We start from the raw sequence: 22299 nt of genomic DNA, 5'->3' as shown, positions 1-22299 counted from the left end.
GCCCATCCCAACCCCTTGCCTACTTCTTAGCCTCTCTCCAAATGATGCAGTGGGTGGAGGTTAGGCTCAAGCTGAGGGTGAACTTGGCAGTAGTGGAGGGGGAACTCCAAACTCTTTTGATACTGTGCTGTATGTCTTGAACCCATAATTATGTGGGGAAATGTATTGCTTTTAGGTGTTCATATAAATCCACTAGACAAGATAATACTGCCCTTAACCCTAAACCAGGGCTGCAATATATAAGGGAATAAAAAGCAACCTCAATGAAGAGCCAGAGTATTGTTTTATACAATTCTTCACTGTCAGGAAATTGATATTTTCTGCAGATGTCTGTTTTGTACAGTAGTTTAAAGTTTTAAAGTGGTTTTGTTTGTTCTTTTTCTGTGACCATGTAACGCCACATTTCAGTGCTGTGGTGGACTTTAAGGATCTATTGAATTCAGAATGATTCACTTATGACCCTTTGCTATCGTGGACCATGTGATGAAGTATTTCCACGATCGAGTGTAAAATAATGATGTTAAATTGTGGATGCATTTGTGTCAGTGTTGTTTTTGAAGACATGCTATAATACATTCAATATTTTGGTTTGGTGATACATCAAATATATTATTATTCTACATGTGATTGAATACATGACAGATTAAACCCTTGGACCTATAGATATGTTCAATGTGAATGATTTAGACCAATACATATATGAGTGCAATACACTGTCAAGTGAAACCACAACACATCAGACATACATCATGTTACTGCTCTTCTTATAGTTTTTCAGAGAAGTGCATATTACAAAACAATTTGAGCATTCTGAGATGTGATTTAACATAACTGCACGATATGCAATAGTATTCACTGAAACAGTACATGACTCCATGTAAAAAAAATTCCCTGTCATTAATGGTGCAAAATCACTGACTGCAATCAATTTTATTTAATGACATGTCTAAAATCATACCCTCTTCCCTGTAAGGTACATAACAAGCAGTGTTTTCTTTCTGTTTCTCAGCTCTAAAGATGACACGTCCAGCGACCTATAGAAAATAACAATCTCAGCACCTCAAGTTGGCAAACATTAGAATCTGTACATATCTCCAGTATAACAATGTATAGATATACACTCAGCTCGTATTGCTTTAGTAATCACGAACGCAAATAAGGATCGCGGCTGGTGTTAGATGAAAAGGGACTTTGGCATCCCTCCTGGGAGACGTTGACGCGCGAGTCATTAAAGACGAGATGTGACCATGTGGGACGAGCATACGTCAGCTTTGTGAGATGTTTCCACGTGTGATGATGCAGGTAGCACAAGAAGCCAGCGCAGCGTAATCTGCCCCAACCCGCAGGCCCAATCCCTGGAGAGTCTCCGTGTCAGTTTATGACGCCTCGGATCACACAGTCGTCACTGTTGGGTAATGTTTAGTGTTGGGTGGTTTAGGTGTAGAAGATGATTTCAGGGATCTGGCCGTCCTCTATGGAGGTGCCATTGTTATTGCCGGGGGAACTGCAGAAGAAAAATGTCGTCTTGGTCCCTGTTCCTGAATCATGTGACACTTTCTTAAGTCCTTTGGTTCCATAATGTGAATCAGGCCCCTAGATATCACAGATAAAAAAAACATACAGCATTATGTAATAGCAAGGTAAATACAAATATACCATTTGATGTAAGAGATCACAACTTAATTGCTCAGAGACTACAAAACAGACTTTATGTTTTGCAAAAACAAAACACAAAAAAATTATCAAACCTGCATGTCTCACCTTTAGAGTAGCACATGCTGTGTAGCTAACATTGGGTAAGATTTCAATGGGCTCCTTGAACATGACCCTGAATGTGCTATCTGATCCATCACAGCTAAATCCTGTGTCATTCTGTCCAAGCATGTGATTCCGGTCACTCTCCATGATCTATTAAGAGGGAAGTGATTCAGAACTGTGAGTGAACATGTACCATTTGTATATGACTCATCTTTCTGAAATAAAGATTTAAGATGTATAGATGCAATCTAAGCAGACAGACAGAATAGCAGCTCAAACGTCCCATTCTCACCTGTATGCTGACTTGGTAATCTGTTGATCCATGTATTGATCCGTACAAACCAAACCCCACTACTGATATTCGCCTATTGACATTAAACCTGTGGTGAGAAGAGACAGAGCCCAAAGTTAAGAACGCCATGAGGAAACTCACAGTCAGATCAATATACTCATCTCATTCTCACTAGATGTACCTGTGTTCAAATTCATACACAATTCCATAGAACCACTGTGTAACCTACCAAATATTAAAGCATATGCCCCTCTCTACCTCCCAACTCTTAGCCAACACAATTGTAAAAGATCCAGTTCTAAAGGACAGAACACTCAGCGAGTAGAACCCTCAGCTGCATTGAATCCATAAGGCATGTATCAAACCCACCTGATGCGGTCACTGGTTCCACTGTATCCCCATCGACTCTCAACCTGCTGGAACCTATTAATGCTGCACTCCTTGCCCCTGAGACAGCACCTTGGCCTGTCGATGTAGTCGACGCGGGGTTTGGGGTTTACTGTAAAGTGTAAAAAGACATTTACCACCTCCCGATCGCACATTATCCCAGACTGGGCAGGCCCTGTTGCACAAGAGAAAATATCAAACTGGGTTTCTATGGTTGGTTGTCTCAGGAAACACATCACACAGGCACAGCAGAAATAATGAGATCACAATGCTGAATTACTAGGTACATGGTAGTAATGATGGTTTCACCGACTATGCTGTTGCAAAGCCAAATTGGTCGATTAAAATCCATCAAGTAGAGGAAGATACAGCAATGATAAACATGTTTATGGCTATTTAGCATCGTCAACCATCTGCAGCGTGAGCTTTAATTTGAATGAGATCTAGAGGCAAATGTACTGGAGCTGATGACCTAGCCTTTGTAAGAGAGTTGAAGGCTGCATATGGCTCTGTTTGGTCTTCATGAAGCAGCAGATGGTGCAGAATTCACACAGACATAAACATGTTTGAGGGTGGGAAAGATTACTAGGGTTTCATATGTGGATTCAATCTGGGTATGAATGAACACCCTCATAATATTTAAATAGAGCTGCACAAGATTCCCTTTGTGATTTTGCTTAAAAGAGAAACGCAGAAAAGCACTTGCTACTATCAGTTACATTCAGCCAAATGGAAGGATTGTTTCTATTCTAAAATGTATGACAAGGGTTTTCACAACACAGAAATATTTTGGACATGACTTACACCAGCTATGCAGTGTCAATGAGAAGGTGATCATTTGAGAGCAACAAATAAAAACACATCCTGTTGCCATCACACAGGTGTCATATAGACAGTGAAGGACAGTGCAGAGTCAGGTCAGTGCACTGGAAGAAAATTCTCTCCCTTTTGAACAGAATCTACACCCGATTTTCCCCCTAACAACCCGGAGTGCTCGAGCTTACCGGCCGCAAACTCCTCCACAGTCATGAGGGGGAAGCGGATGAGGGTGAGCGCTTTGCCCAGAACCTTCTGTTTGTTCTCCGAGGTGAGCGGCAGCTGCTGCCTGTGGCACTCGGCGTCGGCCCAGCGGACCACGGCACCAAACAGCCGGCTCTCCCGGATTCCCAGCGTGTCTCTCTCCAGTACCGCACACAATGTGTCTGCACAACAAGCAGGGATAAGCCCACATGAAAAGCAGGGACACACACAGAACCCAGTGCAATTATTCAGTCCACTAGCAGCGACTAGCCATTCACTGTACTGAACTGGATTAATGGAGCAACACGCACACAGCGACCTGAGTGGAAGGTGACACAGGAAGTAAAGGTGACTCACCTAAATCGATGTCAGTGAACCCCTCTGCGTTTACGGCATCAGCAGTGCTTTTATCTATCGTATCCAGGCAAATACTAGCAAGTTGAGGCTCGTCAAATAATCTGGCCTGGAATGACAACAAATGTTACAGGAGTGCTTTCCCTGAAAGACAAGGAGTTGGTCATCATGACCTTAGCATGAACATCAATAAAGTTTGATTTGATTTGATGTTCTTTTTGTTTTAATTATTGATTTCTATCTTTTTACATTCCCTCCATAATGAATGCACTATAAAAAAAATATGCATATGATGTTACAGTAACTGGGACTACCACAATATTTGCAGACAAACTTGTCAGCTTCTCCTAAGGCATTTTGATCATAGCACGAGACTGACAATAAACATCATTTTTGAACACTATACCTGATGGGGATACATCATGCTTACCTGAGTGAGAAGCATAAAGGCATTGTCAGCCCTGAGGTGCTTGGTAAGAAACTCGACACAATGTGTCTCTAAAGCACGCACAGCATATTTTTTGGCTGTATATAGCGTAGTCATGACAGTCTCTGGACCAATGTGGACCTCGTCAGAGTACAGAAACCTTAAAGGCACAAATTACATCATTGGAAGTTAGCAAATGTGGAATGCAGAGACAAGTTCTGACACATCAGAGAACACGAAAAGCAAAATAGTAGGGGGAAGTGGGCTGGAATTTGCCTTGATCTGGCACATATGTGGTGGGTCGGTACCAGATCAGGGTGCAGCCCAGGGGGAAAGTCTTTAACACAAACGATTGAAGTTTACTAATACCGTCCACACCAGTTGATTTGAACTTCAGAGCTTTACTTCCGGTAGGCTCCGGAAGTTCCAAGAACGATTGGATGTCTGAGTCATTATGATTGCAGTCGCCTCTAGCTAGCAAAGTTCTTTATTTTCCTAAACTCTCTATGCTTTCGTGTCTTTTCCGAGACTCCAAACCCAAACACAAATAAAACAAAGCAGAAGGCTAAGTTTGGATTGTATGTAAAACATTGTAAACACTACACTAATACTTATGTAAAATACATCACAGCCAAGATGATTTACAACATGGAACTTGCAATAATCATGACGCGAAATCACGGCAAAGCCATTTACCTTAATAAAGCGAGAAAAGCAGCTGGCTCAACATCGGGGAGCTCAATTTCAGTGGATGTTGTGGCCATGCCACCATTGAACATGGCGTCAAAAACGGCACTTCCAGCAGCCAACACGAATTTGTGAGATGGTATTCTTTGAGCATGTCTGCCCTTACCCACAACAAACCTTACATCACTAAGCAACTCGTTATTGAAGAGGAATGCAAATCGTTCTTTGACAGAGCTCTTTGTAGCTTGCCAGTTGTAGACAGGCTCTCTGTGCATGCCCACTGACGGCGGGGGAGACGGCGCTGGGATTACGGCGACCGCAACATTGGAGACAGCTGCGTTCCTTCTAGCGCCAGACTGGTTGAAATTGAACGCTTGTCCTTCGGCTCTGGGTGCCGCTTGGCCGCCCCCCGTAGCCATGTTATGTTTACGGATTACGTCAGCTTATCCACCGAGCGACAGAAGTATCAACGAAACATTTTCGAGTGGCTTTCCGTGTCCTCAGACATGGCTTGACATCGCTGTTTACAACTTGCTTGCTATCGAGCTCATCATAGCGACGAATCCGACGACGATTGCGTCACGGCAAGGCACGCCACCCCTTTCCGGTCATGTTCTGAATGTTCTGAAGTATGAACCTATGACCGCAAGAGGGCAGTACCAGACTACTGGACAAATCATGGGTACAGTGTCTATCAGGCATGGTCCAGGTGGTCCAGACTGCAAAGCGCCCCATGTCAAGACTCATCTACTTGTCTCAAGCCTGCTTGTTAATTAGCCACCTCATAACATTATACAGGCTACTAGTTATCAGTCAGTAGGTGACGATGACGGTTTTATACCTAAATTACCCATGTGATAACGGCACTAAAACGTTATCTGATGGCTTGATTGTGTTTCTTTTTATTAAAAGTTCCTGTTGTGAAATGTAAAATATAATTATAGGCTGGAATCTGTGATTAGTGTTCTTGCTATTATTTGATTGGCGTTTGGTGCGTTGTGTCATAGATTGCACCCGCCTTGCAAGCTATGCAAGCCTAAAATTCCAGTAAGGTTATGGCTTGACAGTCCTGACAGAACCACGGAACAACAGAGGGTAGGAACTGCACCCATTTCTATTTGTAGTATGTCCGAATGTCCCAGTCCACATATGCAGAAGGAATACTGATACAAACGGGATAAGATAACCATTATGTGTAGCAGGTATGATCATACAGTTTAAAATTGTGTGTAGTGGCCGTGATTGCACTTAGTATTTGTTTTGTTTTTTTCACAATGAATGCGTCGGCTGGAACGGGAGTGTTCGTCTTGTCCTTGATGTCAATACCCATCTCATATTTATTTAATTTTCTTTTATATTCGAACAGGTGAGCCAAGTAATTATTATTAAATAATTATTTATTTAGCAAATTAGTTTTGCAGTACAAAACAAAGTAACCTTTATGATTAACATGGTGTGTGTAGATTGCGCTACTTCATGCTGTGAGTAGACGGAATCTCTTGCAAATTATAACGAAACTCTCTTGATCCCTTTCCACTCTCAAGTATTGAAGCCATACTTTTTGCTGGAGCATCAACCCTAGTAATCACAGCAATATCAGTTCGCCTTGTACTAAAGAAGAAAGCACCCCGGGATCCACTCTTCTACGGTATGTTAACGGTTTCTTGTTTGTTTTCGGAAAGCAGCACAAAAAAGGATACACATCCCAAGCAGCCTTTAACTGATGTAGTCCTCACTATGTTCAGTAGTGCTTTTGGAAGTTTGTCAAATACCATGAAAAAAAATTAGAAATTTTCTTTTTAATCTCTTTCAGTTTTTGCAACCTACGCATTTTTGAGTGTTGTGAACCTCATCATAGGTCTTGAGCAGGATGGCATCATAGATGGATTCGTGACCTTTTACTTGAAAGAGGTAAATATACCACTGCTATTTCAACAGTTCAGAAAAGGAAACAGTCCACCTCAAGGAATATAATTGTATTACTTAAAGAATAGTGTAGATGGTCAAGGCAAGTAATATAACTTTCTTGTCATGCTGTTCTTCATGCATGTTTCAGGCAGATCCCTACATTAATACTGCTCATGGACATATGATATCCTACTGGGATGGATGTGTACACTACCTCATGTACTTGCTGATGGTAGCGGCAATAACCTGGGGGTATGCACATCGATCACTTTGCGACTGAAAGTTGCAACAGCCTTCCTCAGCAGATGGCACAAATAATTCAAGCCTGTTTGAAGAGAGTGAATGGAAGTAGTAAGAGGTCTTCATTTGCTAACACGCTAGGGCTAGTTTTACTGTCAGAGGTAGTATGTGCACAGACATTTAGTATATTTTGTTGCTACCTCATAATTTCCCTTGAAATAAACATTTAACAGGTTAGGTATAGTGTTGCAAGTCGAAAATGTAGTGTGTGGGTTGTCAGTGACATGGAATTAGAGACGGAACAGCAAGTTTATGCCAACTTGAACAGAAAGTCACCTAATAGGGTGTTTAATCCTACTGCTATGCTGAAAAGTTGCCTATTTCAGATTTCAGTATCCACATTATGAATATTGTTTGCTATGTTGTTGGGGTATTATTGTATCAAAGAATGAATCATTTTTCTAGAGCAAAAAAGTACACATTAGACTGTTTTAAAACTTCCTCTTGAAGTATTAAACACAATGCAGTGACAAATCTTCATAATAGTGCAAAATATGAATCTATGTTTGTTCCATATTAACTACTCACTGTATGACAGTCATTGGATTTTTGTTTTCTGATTTCTGCAAAGGGAGAGCTACAGGGCCATTGGTTTGTACTGGGTGGGATCCCTCCTAATGCGGGTCATAGTGTACATTCCTGGCAATATTGTGGGTAAGTAAAACTGAGCCAACGTCATTAGGACTGAAGCTAGTTCATACAGTTTATGGTCTTAAATGATGGAACAGTCCAGCTGTCCTCTTTAGGAAAGTATGGAGCCCAGCTGAGCCCGCTGTTCCTCATTCACATGCTGTATGTGTTCGTCTCCATATGGGCCTGCTTCAGGGTCTGCAGTCAGCCTGCTATGCGAGGGGCTCCACCGGAGGTGAGGCTGGGTTGGCATCTGTTTAAAAAGTGTTGTCATACAGAACAGTCTGGACTAAAGCAATGTTACACAGTGACAGCATTACATCCCTACAGCACGGAAATAGAAAAAAAATTGAATTGATTGGCACTCTTGACAATGAACATTATTGCAAGGTCCTTCATAGAACTCAGTACTTATTGGCTGATTTGTTCATGTCCACTCCCCTTTTTTCTATCTGCTTCTCCATTCTTCTTTCCTGCCCCTCCTCCTTCCTTCCCTCTCCTGGGCACATGGGTCAAATCTTTCTGAACTGTTTCTTCCTGTTAAAAGGAAGTGTTCCTTGCCACAGCCACATGTGTACCTGCTCTAAGGGGCTTTCAGGCCTTGGACTCTGTAAAGCACCTTGAGAAAATGTTAATAGCACTACATGGAATTAAACCTTAAACCGAACCCAACTTTAAGGGGAGGGCCAATCTACCTGAGGCCCGTACAGGGGGACCAAGGGATGGAGGTCAAAGGGAAGAGCGGGGGCAGAGAACAGGGGAAGAAAGGGCAATGCATGAGTGATTATTACCTGGTGATAATCAGACAATTATGATCCTCATGATCTAGGACATCCAGGCTACCCAGAAGAAGAGCCTGCTGCAGAGACCTGTGGATTTACTGTTTGCCATATACCTGCTGTGTGCTGCTTCCTTCTGCTCATTCCGAGGCCTGGTGAGTGAAACGCAGACACTTTGCATGGATCTGAGGGATGGGTAGAGTAGGGATGGTGCTGACTTGCAGGGGCTCACCCCAGATAATGTCAGTCATTGTGGCGTAATGAGGACCACACTGTTCTAGTTTGGGCTCATGATGTGACTTATCTGGGGCATGTGCTGTTGCTACCTTGCTTGAGTGAGTTGGCCCGGGGTGGCCTGTGTACCCCTCATTTGGTCCCTATAAACTGGCGGTATTGTCCGTTGGGTAATTGGATAGGCATTGTTCTGATTTGTTTACGGACCACTTCCATCGTGAACAATTTGAAAAAAAGCTACAAACTTAGCTGAGCCTCTCAACCAACCCTTGCCAATTTGTCAGCCTTTGAAAAGAGCCACTGAATGGCCATCAGGCAAACTGTCACCAAGCTGACATATTACACACATGCATCCACCGCATTCATCAGGGTTGAAGTTACCCACAGGAGAGTCTACCTTAACTTTTGTTTTCTGTCTACATCCCCAGACAAAAATGATTGATTATTTCCCAGTAGCTCAGGGTTCCTTGATTCTGAACTAGTCAGTGAGAAGAATACGGGAAAAGAAAGATTGATCAGTTAGTTATTATTACTTATTGATGCAAGGGGTTAAAGGAACTTCAGTCTACCTGTTTTAACAGGAAAATCATGTTTTACTGTGAGCACTTAAGCAAATAAGGTGTGACAGAAGAAATGCCAAAAGTGGCATTGCTTTAACTGTCCATTTCTGTGATTGTTACAGATGTATGCTCCACTCACTGTGAGTGGGAGGGTTTTCAAACCTGTGTTTCCTTATGTGTGTGTGTTCTTAGGTGGCGCTGGACTGTCCCACAGAATGGTGTCAGGCCTACTCTCACCACTATGAACCCTATCTAAGGGACCCCTCTGCCTACCCCAGGATCCAAGTGAGGAAGGGATCATACACTGACAAATGATTACTGCTTACAGTTGTTATTTAAGAAATCTACTAACATATCACAAATACTTTTATTATTTATCATTTATCGCTCATATTTTAGCATAGACACTAGACTAGAGTGCTAATTTGAAGAACTTGCACCTACTGATTATTTCATAGACGGTGCACCTGGTGATGCATGTGTGGATTGCAGAGTGATGACGTAACATTGTGGGCTCTCTGTGTTGCAGATGGTAGTGAATATGTTGTACTTCGTGCCGTGCTATATCATCACTCTGTATGGTTTGGTTATTCCTGGCTGTGAGTGGATCCCTGACCTCACCCTAGTTCATGCGGGGGCAGTTGCACAGGTGAGGGGTCAGAGGTGAACAAATGTGAGGAGTGACAGTGACATCTTGGCATGCTGCTTCAAACTTTCACCACGGGGCAATTTCTAATTGGCACAAAACGCTAAACATTTTACATACATACTGGGTAACGTCAAGTTGGTTAATCTTTGTATACCTTGCTTAGAGTTTGTTTCTGCGTAGATATGACAAGTCAAAATATGTTGATTACGTTTGAAAAGTACTTTACTAGAGGCTTCTACCAGTAAAGTATAAGGGTACATTCTAGTACCGGTATACATTACTTCCAATTTGTATTTGCATTACAGCAACAGTGTTTTAAAATACGTTTCTATTTATGGAGTTATTATAGGAACATTTGTACATGGTAAATCTACAACATATAGTTGTCGTCTGTTTAATTACACTGTCAATCTGACTGAGAGCAAAGCACACACAGGAGCATCGTTAAACAAATCTTATCTAAACTAGCTCATCTACTTTCTTCCAAAGATGGAAGCACTCCACAGTGTTAGCTGTCAGTATACCGTACACAAATCTGAGACCAACATGACTGTTGCTTTTGTCCCAGCGCCTGCCAGAATGCCTGGTCAACATACTGCAGGAGGCAAAAGCAGTGGCTTACTTTAGACATAGCAGATTGAAGGTATTCTTCCAATGGCAGCTGCTCATGCTATTAATAGTGGAAGTGAGCAGTACAATGATGGACTGAAGCGTTGCTATGCAACTAACTCATCCATCTTTTTTCAGTGTTTCTTTTCAGTAGTGGTATGTTGAGAAGTGGGAAAGTCTCCTGCTTTAGAGCCTGTCTGTATTAATCAAATGTTGATCTGTTAGTGGACGAATGTTGATCTGTTAGTGGACTGTTAGTTGATCTGTTAAATGTCTGAGTTTATAGAGCAATGCTTGCTTGAGTGCACACAGTCACCACAGCAGTATTGTTGATTTGTAACTTTTTTAATGAACCTGCACTTTATTTTCTGTTTAAAAGTCAGTGGTGATGGGAATCGCCCTATTGCCTTAAAATATATAGCTATAAATATGAAGTGGGATTCTCATTTTGGCCAAATACTTTGCTTATGTTGGGATTGCTATATGTTAGCACAGAAACATGTTAAATCAAGTCACTGTGTTAAAACCACAAGCATATTTAGCAATTTGACCCATTCACTGCAAGCCATTGAGAACTCATGCGCACACACTCTATTGCCTTTTTGATGCATTACATTGGTTCGCACTACAGTGGCATGGAACCATGTAGTGGGTTGCTCTGACACTGCCCTATGTGGCCTAGAAATGTCTCAGCATTTACCATTTAGGTGTGCAATTCAGGTATGAATTAGAGTTCAGTTGGTTAGTGGGTAGTTAGTCAAATGGTGCTGTTCCTAACTAGTTTATATGGTAATATGCTTAAATTCATTAAACTTATCGCACAGGCCTAGAAACTGATGACTTGAGATGGAACTGCTATTTCACCTTATCTGAACACTCAGCTGTTGCAGCTTCAGTATTGAGTAAATAAAGATGTTTTTAGGATGGAAATGTTTGTTGTTTTCTGTCTCTATTTCAAGATGTGATGTCTCTGAGAGTTTTGTTTCTGTACCCTATTTTGTGTTGTGTTCTCAGGCACAGTTTTCCCATATTGGGGCCTCCCTCCACACGCGAACACCTTTCTCATACAGAGTCCCAGCAGACACTCAGCTGCTTTTCCTCACGGTCAACGTGGTCTATGGCCTGGTGCCACAGGTGCTCAGCTACCGTCTGCTCAGCAACCAAGCCTTCTTCCTCAAGCCCCCACCGCAGAAGACTGAATGACATCTGTCTGTTCCTACCTGTGACAATACTCCATATAGTCTATAAAACAACTCTAGAGATGCCGAATGTAGTATTCATGGAATTGTGAAACTGTACTTTTACTGCTATATAAGTTTCTATGCAATGTTATCTGCACCTGCTCTCTTGCAATAATATGCGTTCTGGTAAATTGAGGTTTATATATTTTTCTTGTTGTTTACTTGTGTGACTGTGGATGGCTCTGGGTGTGTAACCATTTGGGTGAAAGGTTCAAGGACTCAGTTCATGGCGTTGCCATGATAACTTCGGTGTCACCAGTCTTCATTGTGACTCATTTGTCAACATTCCTCTGCAGTACAAAGACTTGTGTGCCTCTCCTTCTCTTGGTATTTTTGTGTTGTTTTGAAAGATGAGTGCCTCTATACTGGACACCTTTGTTTCCAGATTTAGCTGTATACGCCATGCTGTTTTTTTGTAATATTTGTACACAAAGGACATTTTTCTCCTAGTAGCCAAGACACCAATTGTGCTAAGATTTGTATTTCTTTGTATTGTATTTATAAAAGCAATATTAATCATATGAGTTGCTGAATAAACAGTGAACTCAGCTTTTCATTGTTTAATATATATTTATATTAGGTACTAGTGAAGTTCACTAAGGATTTTGTGTGCATGCACTGTGTCTGATAGTAAACTTTGCATTCCAATGAGTTTATTCTGTAAAATTCTTGTCAATAAACAGCAAAAAACAGTTTACATTAAACTACAAATATTGAAAATGTAAAACTTGTTCCAATTACAAGCATAACAAAGGTCAAAAGGTGACGGAATAAACAAAAAAATGATGGGACTACATTTACCACAGATTTCTTCAGTTTACTCATCAAAAAATAAATAGAATATATTCTTTATATAAAACAAAGAGGGAATCAAAACAGGCAACTTTTTAATGGGGGTTATGTTCGTTTTAAAAAGAAAAATCTGTCAGAAGAGGATTAAGGACTACCCAGTGCCAATGTTGAAACATACAGTTCAGTGTGCTCCATTCATTTAAGTGACAGTGGAAATGCAAAGGTCATGGGTTCATGTCTCAGGAGCACATGACCTGATGAGATGTATACCTTTACTGTTCTGTAAATTGCTTTAGACATAAGCATCTGCTGAATGTAATGTACTATCGATGTTGAAAGCACAAAGCCTGAAACATGTTATCATAGAAGTGCTCTGTTCTCATTGGTGGGGTTCTTACTAAGTGCAAATGGAAAACTGCAAGTAATTGGAAACCTTCAAAAACCAAAAACAACCAAGACTATCTCCATCTTATGATGTATACGACAGCGTAGCATGCCACTAAAAAGCAGAACAACATAATCCATTCCACAGACACACGGAAACAAAGATTTCACTTAGCCATAAAAAAGATGAGCAGTTACCTAAGAGAGCATTTTGTTTGGATAGTGGTCCTAGTTTCTACAGCAAAATAAAATAGAGAGATAATAGTGAGTTACAATGTGTAACCCAGTTTTGTGCACAATACTTCATACATTTAATCTACTTTTTTCCATTCATTTTTTTTTTTTGGTTACATAAAAGAGTAACATATAGCGATATGGAGAATGCTTTTTACAGACAAATATTCCAGAAGGTAGTCCATCGGCCTTTCCCTGTTGTTTAAGAAAGCGATCTTGAGCTACGACATGTACTACTATGAGCGACACACGGAATGGCCTGTTTTGTGAGGAGCGAGAGAGAGAGAGGGAGAGAGAGCAGCTATTAAGAAGTCTTTGCAAACTTAATCATAGAAAGTAATCTGGTAATATGCTAAAATTGGTGCATTGAACTGGAGAGCTTAAGCTATGAAACAGTGCTAATATCAATGTATGACTACTGTTACCTTTCGCTATAGATTTCAAAAAGGGGTTATTTTTGAAGTGTATCAAGGTTGAATGTGTACAGACTGACTAATTTTGTATGCATACCCTACTGGACTGAATTTTCACCCCATGATTAATTATAGTTGCACTGTGGTTAAGAAGATGGTATAAATGCATCAATCACTTAAAATGTGATTTCCATAATAGCTTTGTGGGGGTTCCTGGTGTTGAAGATCAATGAGAATTTCACAACTCCAATATCACAAAACAACCACGATGAGTGACCTCCCTGATGGGACCGCCTTGACTTTTAATGTTCTTCTCGGAGCAACTGGTTCTGGCAAGGAATAAAAAAAACAATTTTACTTGATTTTGTAACCACCATGTTTTGCACATCTATCACAATACTGTGTAATGATGAATTTGTGTTTTAGCTGTATCGGCATGTATAAACACCTAGTAGTATAGGTATGAATTAGTGTCTTAAAAGGTTAAGAATATATGTTTTCCAGTTTGCTTTTCTGGATTCCATCCAGTGCATAACAACTAGGGCATTGCTGACCTCTGGTGGTGCGATTCTTGGCAAAAGACATTCAGTGCCAAAGACAGGCCAATCCTGGTAACAAATGACATTACATGGGTGACTTTTCACTCTGATTCTCCACTATACGTTTCGAAGGCAGAAAAGGTCAGTGATAAAAGAACCCCCTAGCCTCTGCACCATACTAGTTAGCACACTGTAACACTGGCCTTTTTATTTAGTCACAATAAATACTGATCAGGGAGATGGTTAATGCAAGGTTTCTATACACAGTGGACATGATTTTATGATATCATTTTGTACAATATGGGAGACCCCTCTGTAGTCTGGAGACACACATCAAATTAAATCGGGGGCGCATGATCCTCTGCATGGGTCAGAGCACCATCTCAACGTGACATTACCATACGCTGCCATTCCAGAGGCTGTACACTATTGGGAGATCATCAGTTTACCCCTTGACTGCTCGTCTTGCTGTCTGAGGTGTTCTGGATGTCATTGTCCGGGTCTCCTGCCTCGGAGCCACTCTTGTGGTCGTCCTCTTTGCCATCCTTGTCCAAGTCCTCCTCCCCAGAGGACTTCCTTGACAGCTTGGACGACTTCTAGGACAAACACAACGGTAAGGACCATCTGAGGAACCAATGCTGTGCGAGTACTGTACCATTACATCAGCTGGCAGGGTGGCATGCAGTTTACCAGGACAGTGAACTCCTGGTGAAATGTGTCAGTGGATATATGACACACAAAGGGTGGTCGAACAATGTAGGGAGAAGGGATGCAAATTCCAGCCATGAAGGAGGAAGGAAAATAAATGACAGCATAATTTAACATTCCCCCTATCTTATCCCCTTTTATAAAGTGGGGGGCTTCCAATGCTACATTCCAGGGGATATAGTGCATATGACAGACCCCTGTTGCTAGGCAACAGCGGTTGCTAAGCAAGGGCTCAGACAGCTGAAGTGAGTATGTGGAAGGTTTTTTTTTCTTTCCCAGAAAAAAGCGTGGATGTTTTTTCCACCAACCTGAAAACACTGATACTCTCTCTCTCTATTTTGGTTTGTACAAAGCATGTGTCTTGATTTCAAACCTCAGCAGAGACATATGATTTGTAGATTTACTGATGATATTGTTTTATATTCAGTTTTGAAAGAAAAAAAAATAGGTTATATGAATTGTTAACATTTTATCATGATAATAGATATAAATATTAAAATGGCCTCTGATTAACATGGCCAATTGTGTGTAATATGGTTTGTCAGTACCATATTTTGGGGTATAATAACACTGATTTCCTTTAAACCATTTTTAAAGCTATTTTATGATAGGCATTATATGCTTTTGTAACAGTCAGTCAAAGGGTTGCCTTTTAATTGACTGGGAATACAGATGTGAAAATGATCAATCCTTGATTTCAGGACTAATATTATTGCACTATTGAACATTTTCACTGCACATTAAGAGGTGTCCCCTTGTCTAGTACAAAATGGGTGCATGCATTGATTCTTTTCTTCCTGACTAAAGAAAAAACGCCCAGGTCTGGGTGTCAACTTCGAACACACACCTTGGAGGAGGCTGTCTTTTTCCGCTTGGAGCCGACTTTGTCTCCTTTGGCGTCCGCCTCTATGGAGTCGCCCTCCTCTCCCTCGCTGCTGGCGTCGGCAGCATTCCCCCCTTCTCCCTCTGTTTCTGAGGAGCTCTGCTGCTGGATGGCCTGTGCATAGCGAGCAGAGAGCACAGCACGTCACAGGCGCTCTACCTGCCTACACCTGCCTCGTGCTGGAGGGCAGCCATTTTCTGCCATATTATGGGAGCCTCTGGCACACAACGATGGGTTGGGACAGACAAATGTAACATGTCTGCTCCAGTACTCATACGGAATTTGAAACTTCACACTACTGATATTACACTCACTATAATACATGACACATTACATAAAGATGAATTTGAAACTTCACACTACTGATATTACACTCACTATAATACATGACACATTACATAAAGGGACATCCCAGGGGGCTGCTTATAATTTGGGCTTGATAATTCACATCACTTGAGGACTGCTGAATTCAGGGGTTTCACTGAAAAATGAAGATTAGGGTAATAACCAGGAGTGAGAATCACAGTGGGAATCACAGGTTATTTTTCCTACGATATTGATATATCACAGTACTGGCAAACAAGAAAAGGGATGCCATTTTACAAAATGAAAACAGTAAAATTGTACTTTACAGTAACTGTAAAAGGCCTATTTCGACAGAATGTGTTCATTGCTGCCAGTTACAATTGCGTTTTAAAGCCGTTACCACTCTTATCAAGAACCCGGAAGGTAATGATTCGCTGAAGAACCAGAACGAGAGGTGAATACGTTAGTTTTAAACTGTCCTGAGTCAGTAAACCAATAATGTATCGCCAGCAGAAATATCACAATATATCACAATGTTTTGTGCCATCACTAGTAACAACCTCTGTGGCCCAACTTACAAAACATGGCGCATTGCCAATGATACTAGATTACTCCCCAGAACACAGCTACGGACAATGTTTGTTTTCACAATAATGTGCAAAACCTTGCTAAACCTAACTAGGTAACACTAGTGTATGTATTAACAAAGAGGCGGTGCTTCCTGCAAGTTTTCCTAGAAATCATCAGCAATATTTCAGCTCAAGTAGCCATTCAGCTATTGGGACAGATGACAGTTTCTCTGCCTATAATGTGACCTTCTGGAAGTAGCAGATAGTAACACATTTGCTTCCGCACAACAAGATATTCGTTGGTGATTCCACTGGCAGTTGCTCAAGGGCTTGTCTTTCAAACACACATAATGTTTTCTCATGAGCTACATGGGGTTGAATTATAGCTGGGCCTCTCGAAGTTGGCCCTGCCTACCTACTGCTGAGACTATCAGTGTTAGATTCCAAAAGGCATTCTTAGTTGTCATGCTTGGTTATGTATCTGAGTCCATAGAATTAAAATTCATGGTCCTATGTTGTTGCAAATAGTGCACCCCTTCCTGAGATAATTCAAGTCAAGTAAAACTGCCTACACTGGAAAATGCATTCCCATTTAAATATCAATTTGTAACACACATACAATTTTAAGAATCACAGGTTAGATCTGAAAATACATTTAAAAGTACTATGAGTAGTCTACAATTCCAGCGCTCAATCTTTATGCATCTCTCTTTGGCTTGAGATGTGGTATGACAAGAAACACTTCTTCCATTCTTTGCATTTCATTCAATGTATCCATTCTTATATTTCAAAAATCCACTGTAAAAGAAATGTCTAGCCAGTATCGAAAAGGGTGGTAATAAAGGCTCACTGCTTCTAGTACTCAGTGATTTCTGGTGATGCTTTTCATTTATCAGTTATTCAGCAAATGCAGTAGGACACAGTAGGTCTAGTCTCAAGAGACTTAAATTATGCCGTATGCAGTTAGGCTTCTTCAGTGCTAGCCTGAGTACCTACAACTGAAACCAGTCATGGAGACACAGTCACAGTCAACAACCCTGACATCAGCAGAGACAGACACAGAACGAGCACATCTAGAGTAGTCATTTGCGCTCTGAATGCCACAGTGTTGAATGGCTCTTTGATAACTAAGCCATGCCTTCGCTGAGTTCCCCCACTCACAAACACACAACTGACCTGATAGCCGGTGAACTTGACACCAGGGTTGTTTTCAATCTCCCAGAGACCCTCATTGAATCCTTTCCTCTTGTTTGACTTGCCAAATTTGTCCTTGTACTCCTTATATGGCAGAAGGTCTTTTGGGCCAAGGAACGCGCTGCAGTTCAAGAGAGACACAGAGATGAGGCCGGAGATGTGATGATCACTAAAAATACCATACACTTACACCAACTAGTTTCTGGTGATCACATGTTTTTCAAAATCACAAGAAATTCCCAGTATTAAAGTACACGGAGCACGGAATGAACTTGAATAGCTGAATGAATAATTTAGATATGGATATCACGTTTATTAATCACCACATGTCTCGCAGGTCAATAGCGAAACAGAGGACATCTAACACGATTTCCTGAGGTAGGCGATAAAGCAACTTATGCATACGTTTCATGGGTTCCAAAGAAGAAGATGGGATATTTATTTGCAGGTGGCTTGACAGCTCCTTCTGGGAGTTCATCGATCTGCAGAAACATATTGGAGAAGGGGGATAAATAGGAGGCAGGTTTGCCTCTTACTCACAGTCATTTTAAAGTTAATCTAATGTAAGAGTGTTCCACAGCTGTGGAGGGCATGTTACAATATCATCACGTGCTTCCCATATAGGCTTTTTGTAATGATAAAGACTTTTAATTACACATAAAATTACACTATAACAGTGACAACTGGAAAAGATACTGGAAAAAAAAAACACAGCTGCAGTTTAAACAAACTGCTAAAATAATGTGATTTTTATCACTGTGCTGGTTAAACAACACTGCCTGTTTATTGAACTTTATTAAACAACACAGTTGAGTTACAGTTGGGAACAGCTGCTAGTAGCCTCATGATTGATTGGTTTTATTTCCTGCATTTGGGCACACTTTGCCAATGTGTGGATGCCTGTTCTTCAGGCATAGTTCAGTGCTGCAACTTTACTGTCATTATCATCTAGCGTCCTGCCTAAGCGCAGTAGCCAACGACATGTACTCATGTTAGAGCCTTATCTGTAACCTGCATGTTCATGTTGCCTCAAGTCAAACTCTGAATGGTTCCATCGGGGCACTAGCTGCATGCTATTCTTGCCTCAAACTGTAAAATTGATTTCTTTTTAAATCCTAATGCTTGTTAAAAAAAGACATAAATATGAGTGGATGTAAAGGGCTTTGAAAGGTCTCTGTCTGATCAAGAGTTGATGCTTCATTTCTGCAATACAGCATTAAAACCAAAACAAACCAACCATTTGACCAGGTAGGTTTATTAGTCAGTAGGTAATGCTGTTCTAACTACTCTAACTAGTATAGGAGAGTGAATTTGTAAGGTGCCTGATTGAGGAATGACTTCAGAGTAAGATCCTTACTCTAATTTATGTACACTATGGAAGCCAATCAACTTCAGCTAATGCTCTTGGGTATGAACCAGTCTCTAACTGGAACAAATTAAGCTCTGTTGTAAAGATTCTTCTGGAAAAATACTTGATATGTTTCAGTGACGTGTGGTGAATGGAAATGTATTTAAAAAGTGTAATCCAGATGGTTTGTCCTAATTGGTAAATGATACCTCCCTATTTCTTTATGTTAATGTAGAACTACAACATTACAGATGAGCACTTGAACAATGGCATAATTGTGCATGTTTCCCTCTTTAAAAACGAGGGATGAGAGGAATCATCATGACTAATCATACCCTGGGACACAAATCCTGACTGGTTCAGCAGACACATGGCGGTTCAAACACAGTATACCCCATTACAAATTCTTATCACATGGTCATAAATGATTAGTGCATGCTTGTGATGAACAGACACGGAATTTCCCAGGGACTTACCCTGCGCTTGAACAGTTAATAGTTCATTCTACAGGGTGGACAGTTAGGCCAGGAGGATGGGTCTGTACAGAGGTGACCATGTTTATGTAGTTTAATCTACATTTCAATTTAGACAATACAGTAAGAGTAAGAGTCAAATATCCTTGTCCACAGTAGCAACTTTAATTTCACATTCTAAAACTTTAAATCAACTCATTGAGATGCCAAAAACGTATTTCATTTTTATGGTTTGTTTAGTGGTACTCGGTGAGCCATGTGTATCCTGCTCAGTTACTTCAAAGATCTATTTATTGACCCATTTTAGCATGGGCTCTGAGAGGTGGTGTATGGTCAGAACTTTTAGAATGGCAGGGGCTTGTACCTAGACCACAAAGGTACACCTAAGGAGGTGAGGCAGCCTGGTCAAGGCCGGAATGAGAATCAGCATCGCAGTGTCAGGACTAAGTCTTATTGTTCATTCAGGCACAAAAACTAACTGTAAGATCTTCAGGAGGAACAGTTGATAAGAATGCATCTTTGTGTTATTTTTAAGGTATAAGGCCTTAGTTACTGTTGCACAAACATCATGTAATCTATGCTATTAAAATGGGTGGTGTGAATAAGTGAAGAAAGAAAATGTCACATCCTGAGTTGCAGGCTACAAACACAACCTTCCACAGCTGAACTATGATCACTCACCACATTACATTATATTTTCAATTCCACATCATTTTCACTTAGCTTTGTCTAAATAGCGTATGCTTTTAGAAGCATTTGACCAACATACACATTTTAATTTAACTAATAGTTAAAGGTATGAATTACTTAAGCTTAGATCTACACAAATGATTATGGCAACATAAGGTCAAATGGGAAGAAGGAGAGGCAGATAACAGCAAGCAGCACTGTCAGCTTCCTAAGAGTGAAATCCTCAATTTTCACTTTTCCATAAGCTACAATTATTTGGGAAAGTTAGCTTACAACCAGCTATGTTGTAGAACACACTGTTTATCTTAGTGGTTTGGCTTCTGAAATGCCCTGATGTAGCAAACAGCAAAATGGTGGTTAAGCCAATATCAGGATTCCTGTAGGGCGCTGAAAAGTAGCATCATTCAAAGTGGTTTTCATTCAAATGGGCAAATCCGGTACATGAGTAGTGACAGACTACAGTACACTGAGCTAAAAGCTCCATGGCCAACATGCACACATCTCAGAGGAGGGCGGTCCGTCACGAGATAGCTAACAAGCTAATTAGCTCGTTGCAACAGTCGCCCACGTACAAGTAATTCAAAATGTTCTCGTCCAATGCCAAGTTTTACACAATAAAATGTAGATAAGTTTAAAAAGCACTGATAACCCTAATGGAGTACTAAAATAAATGAATACGTTTGTTACCCTACGCTATTTCTAGCGCTTTCAGTTACGTAGAGGAAACCAGCAAAAGATCATGCTTTTCGACGAAAACAACGCGCACTTCTCTGTACGCGCAACTAAGGAACATTAAATGACACGTAAATGATCACAGTGTAACCGATATATACATATACACTGTTCATATTAAATTAAAACAAAATGAGAAGCGATGGAACGAACGGGACAAGTAGCCTACAAATGTCCTACAACACCGGTTGTATTGTCCTTACCAACCCCGCCTCCCTACATTTCAACTCGGCTGCATCTCATACTCACCCTCGCTGGCCAGTGTGGGTATCCCTTCATTTTTGCAAAAACCAAATCTCCAGCCTTGTACTCTCGAGGCCGTGGGCGAGCCATTTTAACGTTACACCGGGGTTGTATCTTAATGTAGTTATTTTCCTTCTGGTCCCCTACACAGAGGGAAATGATCGACCATCAATGTTTTGATAGCAAGACTGCAGTTTATGAGGAAATAAATAAATAAAACGAGGAAAAGGCCCTAGACACGGTCCTTTCCTCCTGTTCTCCAGACACAAAATGTGTGTAGATTACAGAGATTCCACGATACGAAACTTGAATCCACTCGTCGCGCAATATTGAAAATGTGGTCCTCGTTGGTTTTGGTATAATGCCACCGTGTCAACACAAAAGCAAAACCTGCCCCAATTCTCTCCTGATTCATTTGAAACGCCGCGCGACTGTCGAACGCAGAGGATACGGATTCTTTCTTAACAATTTTTTCGACGAGGGACTGTTACAGTTTTCTTCGCGACATAGCCTACCCTGACCTAATTTTACTGCGACATGAATGTTACCTTTACAACCTCATAGGTCTGCTTTATTACTTCGGTGTTTACATCCCTTGTAGGGTAAAAGCAATTACTTTCAGATCTTATGCTTACACATTTGAGACAAGGTGGTTATTCTCTGGTGAGCATGCCACTCTTAAAAATGCATATTCAGGATAACGAATATGGATTACCAGAAGCCTGTGAATATGCAAAAATATCTGGCCAATATAGCACATCTTTCCAATCAATTTAAGAAGAAAAATAATGAATGTAAATGAATGCTGTTTACAAACCATACTTTAAAATAAGCTATTTTCTCTCCAATTAGCCTGTGCCAAACAGAGACAAGAAAACTGATTATTAGAAATAAAAACCTGCATCTCGTTTTGAATGCAGTCATACAATCAACACAAACAGTTCTTGCTGTTATAG

General features: G+C 40.8%; 3 protein-coding genes across 7 annotated transcripts; 1 reads left to right on the top strand and 2 right to left on the bottom strand.

Annotated features, from left to right (window-relative positions):
- Positions 1-582: 582 nt before the first annotated feature.
- Positions 583-5535, bottom strand: LOC105889080 (BTB/POZ domain-containing protein 1). Of its 2 annotated transcripts, none has more exons than XM_012814838.3 (8): positions 4935-5535; positions 4242-4398; positions 3815-3920; positions 3442-3639; positions 2420-2612; positions 2051-2138; positions 1762-1908; positions 583-1593 (listed from the first exon to the last, which is right to left on the bottom strand). In XM_012814838.3, the coding sequence occupies exons 1-8, from the start codon at positions 5342-5344 to the stop codon at positions 1435-1437; spliced, it is 1458 nt and encodes a 485-aa protein (XP_012670292.1). In that variant the 5' UTR covers positions 5345-5535; the 3' UTR covers positions 583-1434. The 2 variants fall into 2 exon arrangements, with proteins under 2 accessions (XP_012670292.1, XP_012670293.1); XM_012814839.3 differs by having other exon boundaries at positions 2420-2549; positions 4935-5534.
- A 206-nt stretch (positions 5536-5741) lies between these two features.
- LOC105889004 (transmembrane 6 superfamily member 1) lies at positions 5742-12135 on the top strand. Of its 3 annotated transcripts, none has more exons than XM_012814762.3 (10): positions 5742-6127; positions 6470-6573; positions 6739-6836; positions 6982-7085; positions 7705-7787; positions 7880-7998; positions 8593-8697; positions 9529-9621; positions 9866-9985; positions 11609-12135. In XM_012814762.3, the coding sequence occupies exons 1-10, from the start codon at positions 6117-6119 to the stop codon at positions 11795-11797; spliced, it is 1026 nt and encodes a 341-aa protein (XP_012670216.2). In that variant the 5' UTR covers positions 5742-6116; the 3' UTR covers positions 11798-12135. The 3 variants fall into 3 exon arrangements, with proteins under 3 accessions (XP_012670216.2, XP_031425499.1, XP_031425497.1); XM_031569637.2 differs by having other exon boundaries at positions 5754-6291; XM_031569639.2 differs by lacking the exon at positions 6982-7085 and having other exon boundaries at positions 5747-6291; positions 7959-7998.
- A 250-nt stretch (positions 12136-12385) lies between these two features.
- hdgfl3 (HDGF like 3) lies at positions 12386-21973 on the bottom strand. 2 transcript variants are annotated; one of them, XM_012814841.3, is made up of 6 exons: positions 21350-21973; positions 18263-18339; positions 17840-17978; positions 15753-15902; positions 14647-14793; positions 12386-13987 (listed from the first exon to the last, which is right to left on the bottom strand). In XM_012814841.3, exons 1-6 carry the CDS (start codon positions 21431-21433, stop codon positions 13961-13963), a joined length of 624 nt encoding a protein of 207 aa, XP_012670295.1. In that variant the 5' UTR covers positions 21434-21973; the 3' UTR covers positions 12386-13960. The 2 variants fall into 2 exon arrangements, with proteins under 2 accessions (XP_012670295.1, XP_012670296.1); XM_012814842.3 differs by having other exon boundaries at positions 14647-14790; positions 21350-21972.
- Positions 21974-22299: the final 326 nt, after the last annotated feature.

This window comes from Clupea harengus, chromosome 6, assembly GCF_900700415.2.
Source record: "Clupea harengus chromosome 6, Ch_v2.0.2, whole genome shotgun sequence".
Classification (NCBI taxonomy): Eukaryota; Metazoa; Chordata; class Actinopteri; order Clupeiformes; family Clupeidae; genus Clupea; species Clupea harengus.
This window is presented reverse-complemented; position numbering and strand designations above follow the sequence as displayed.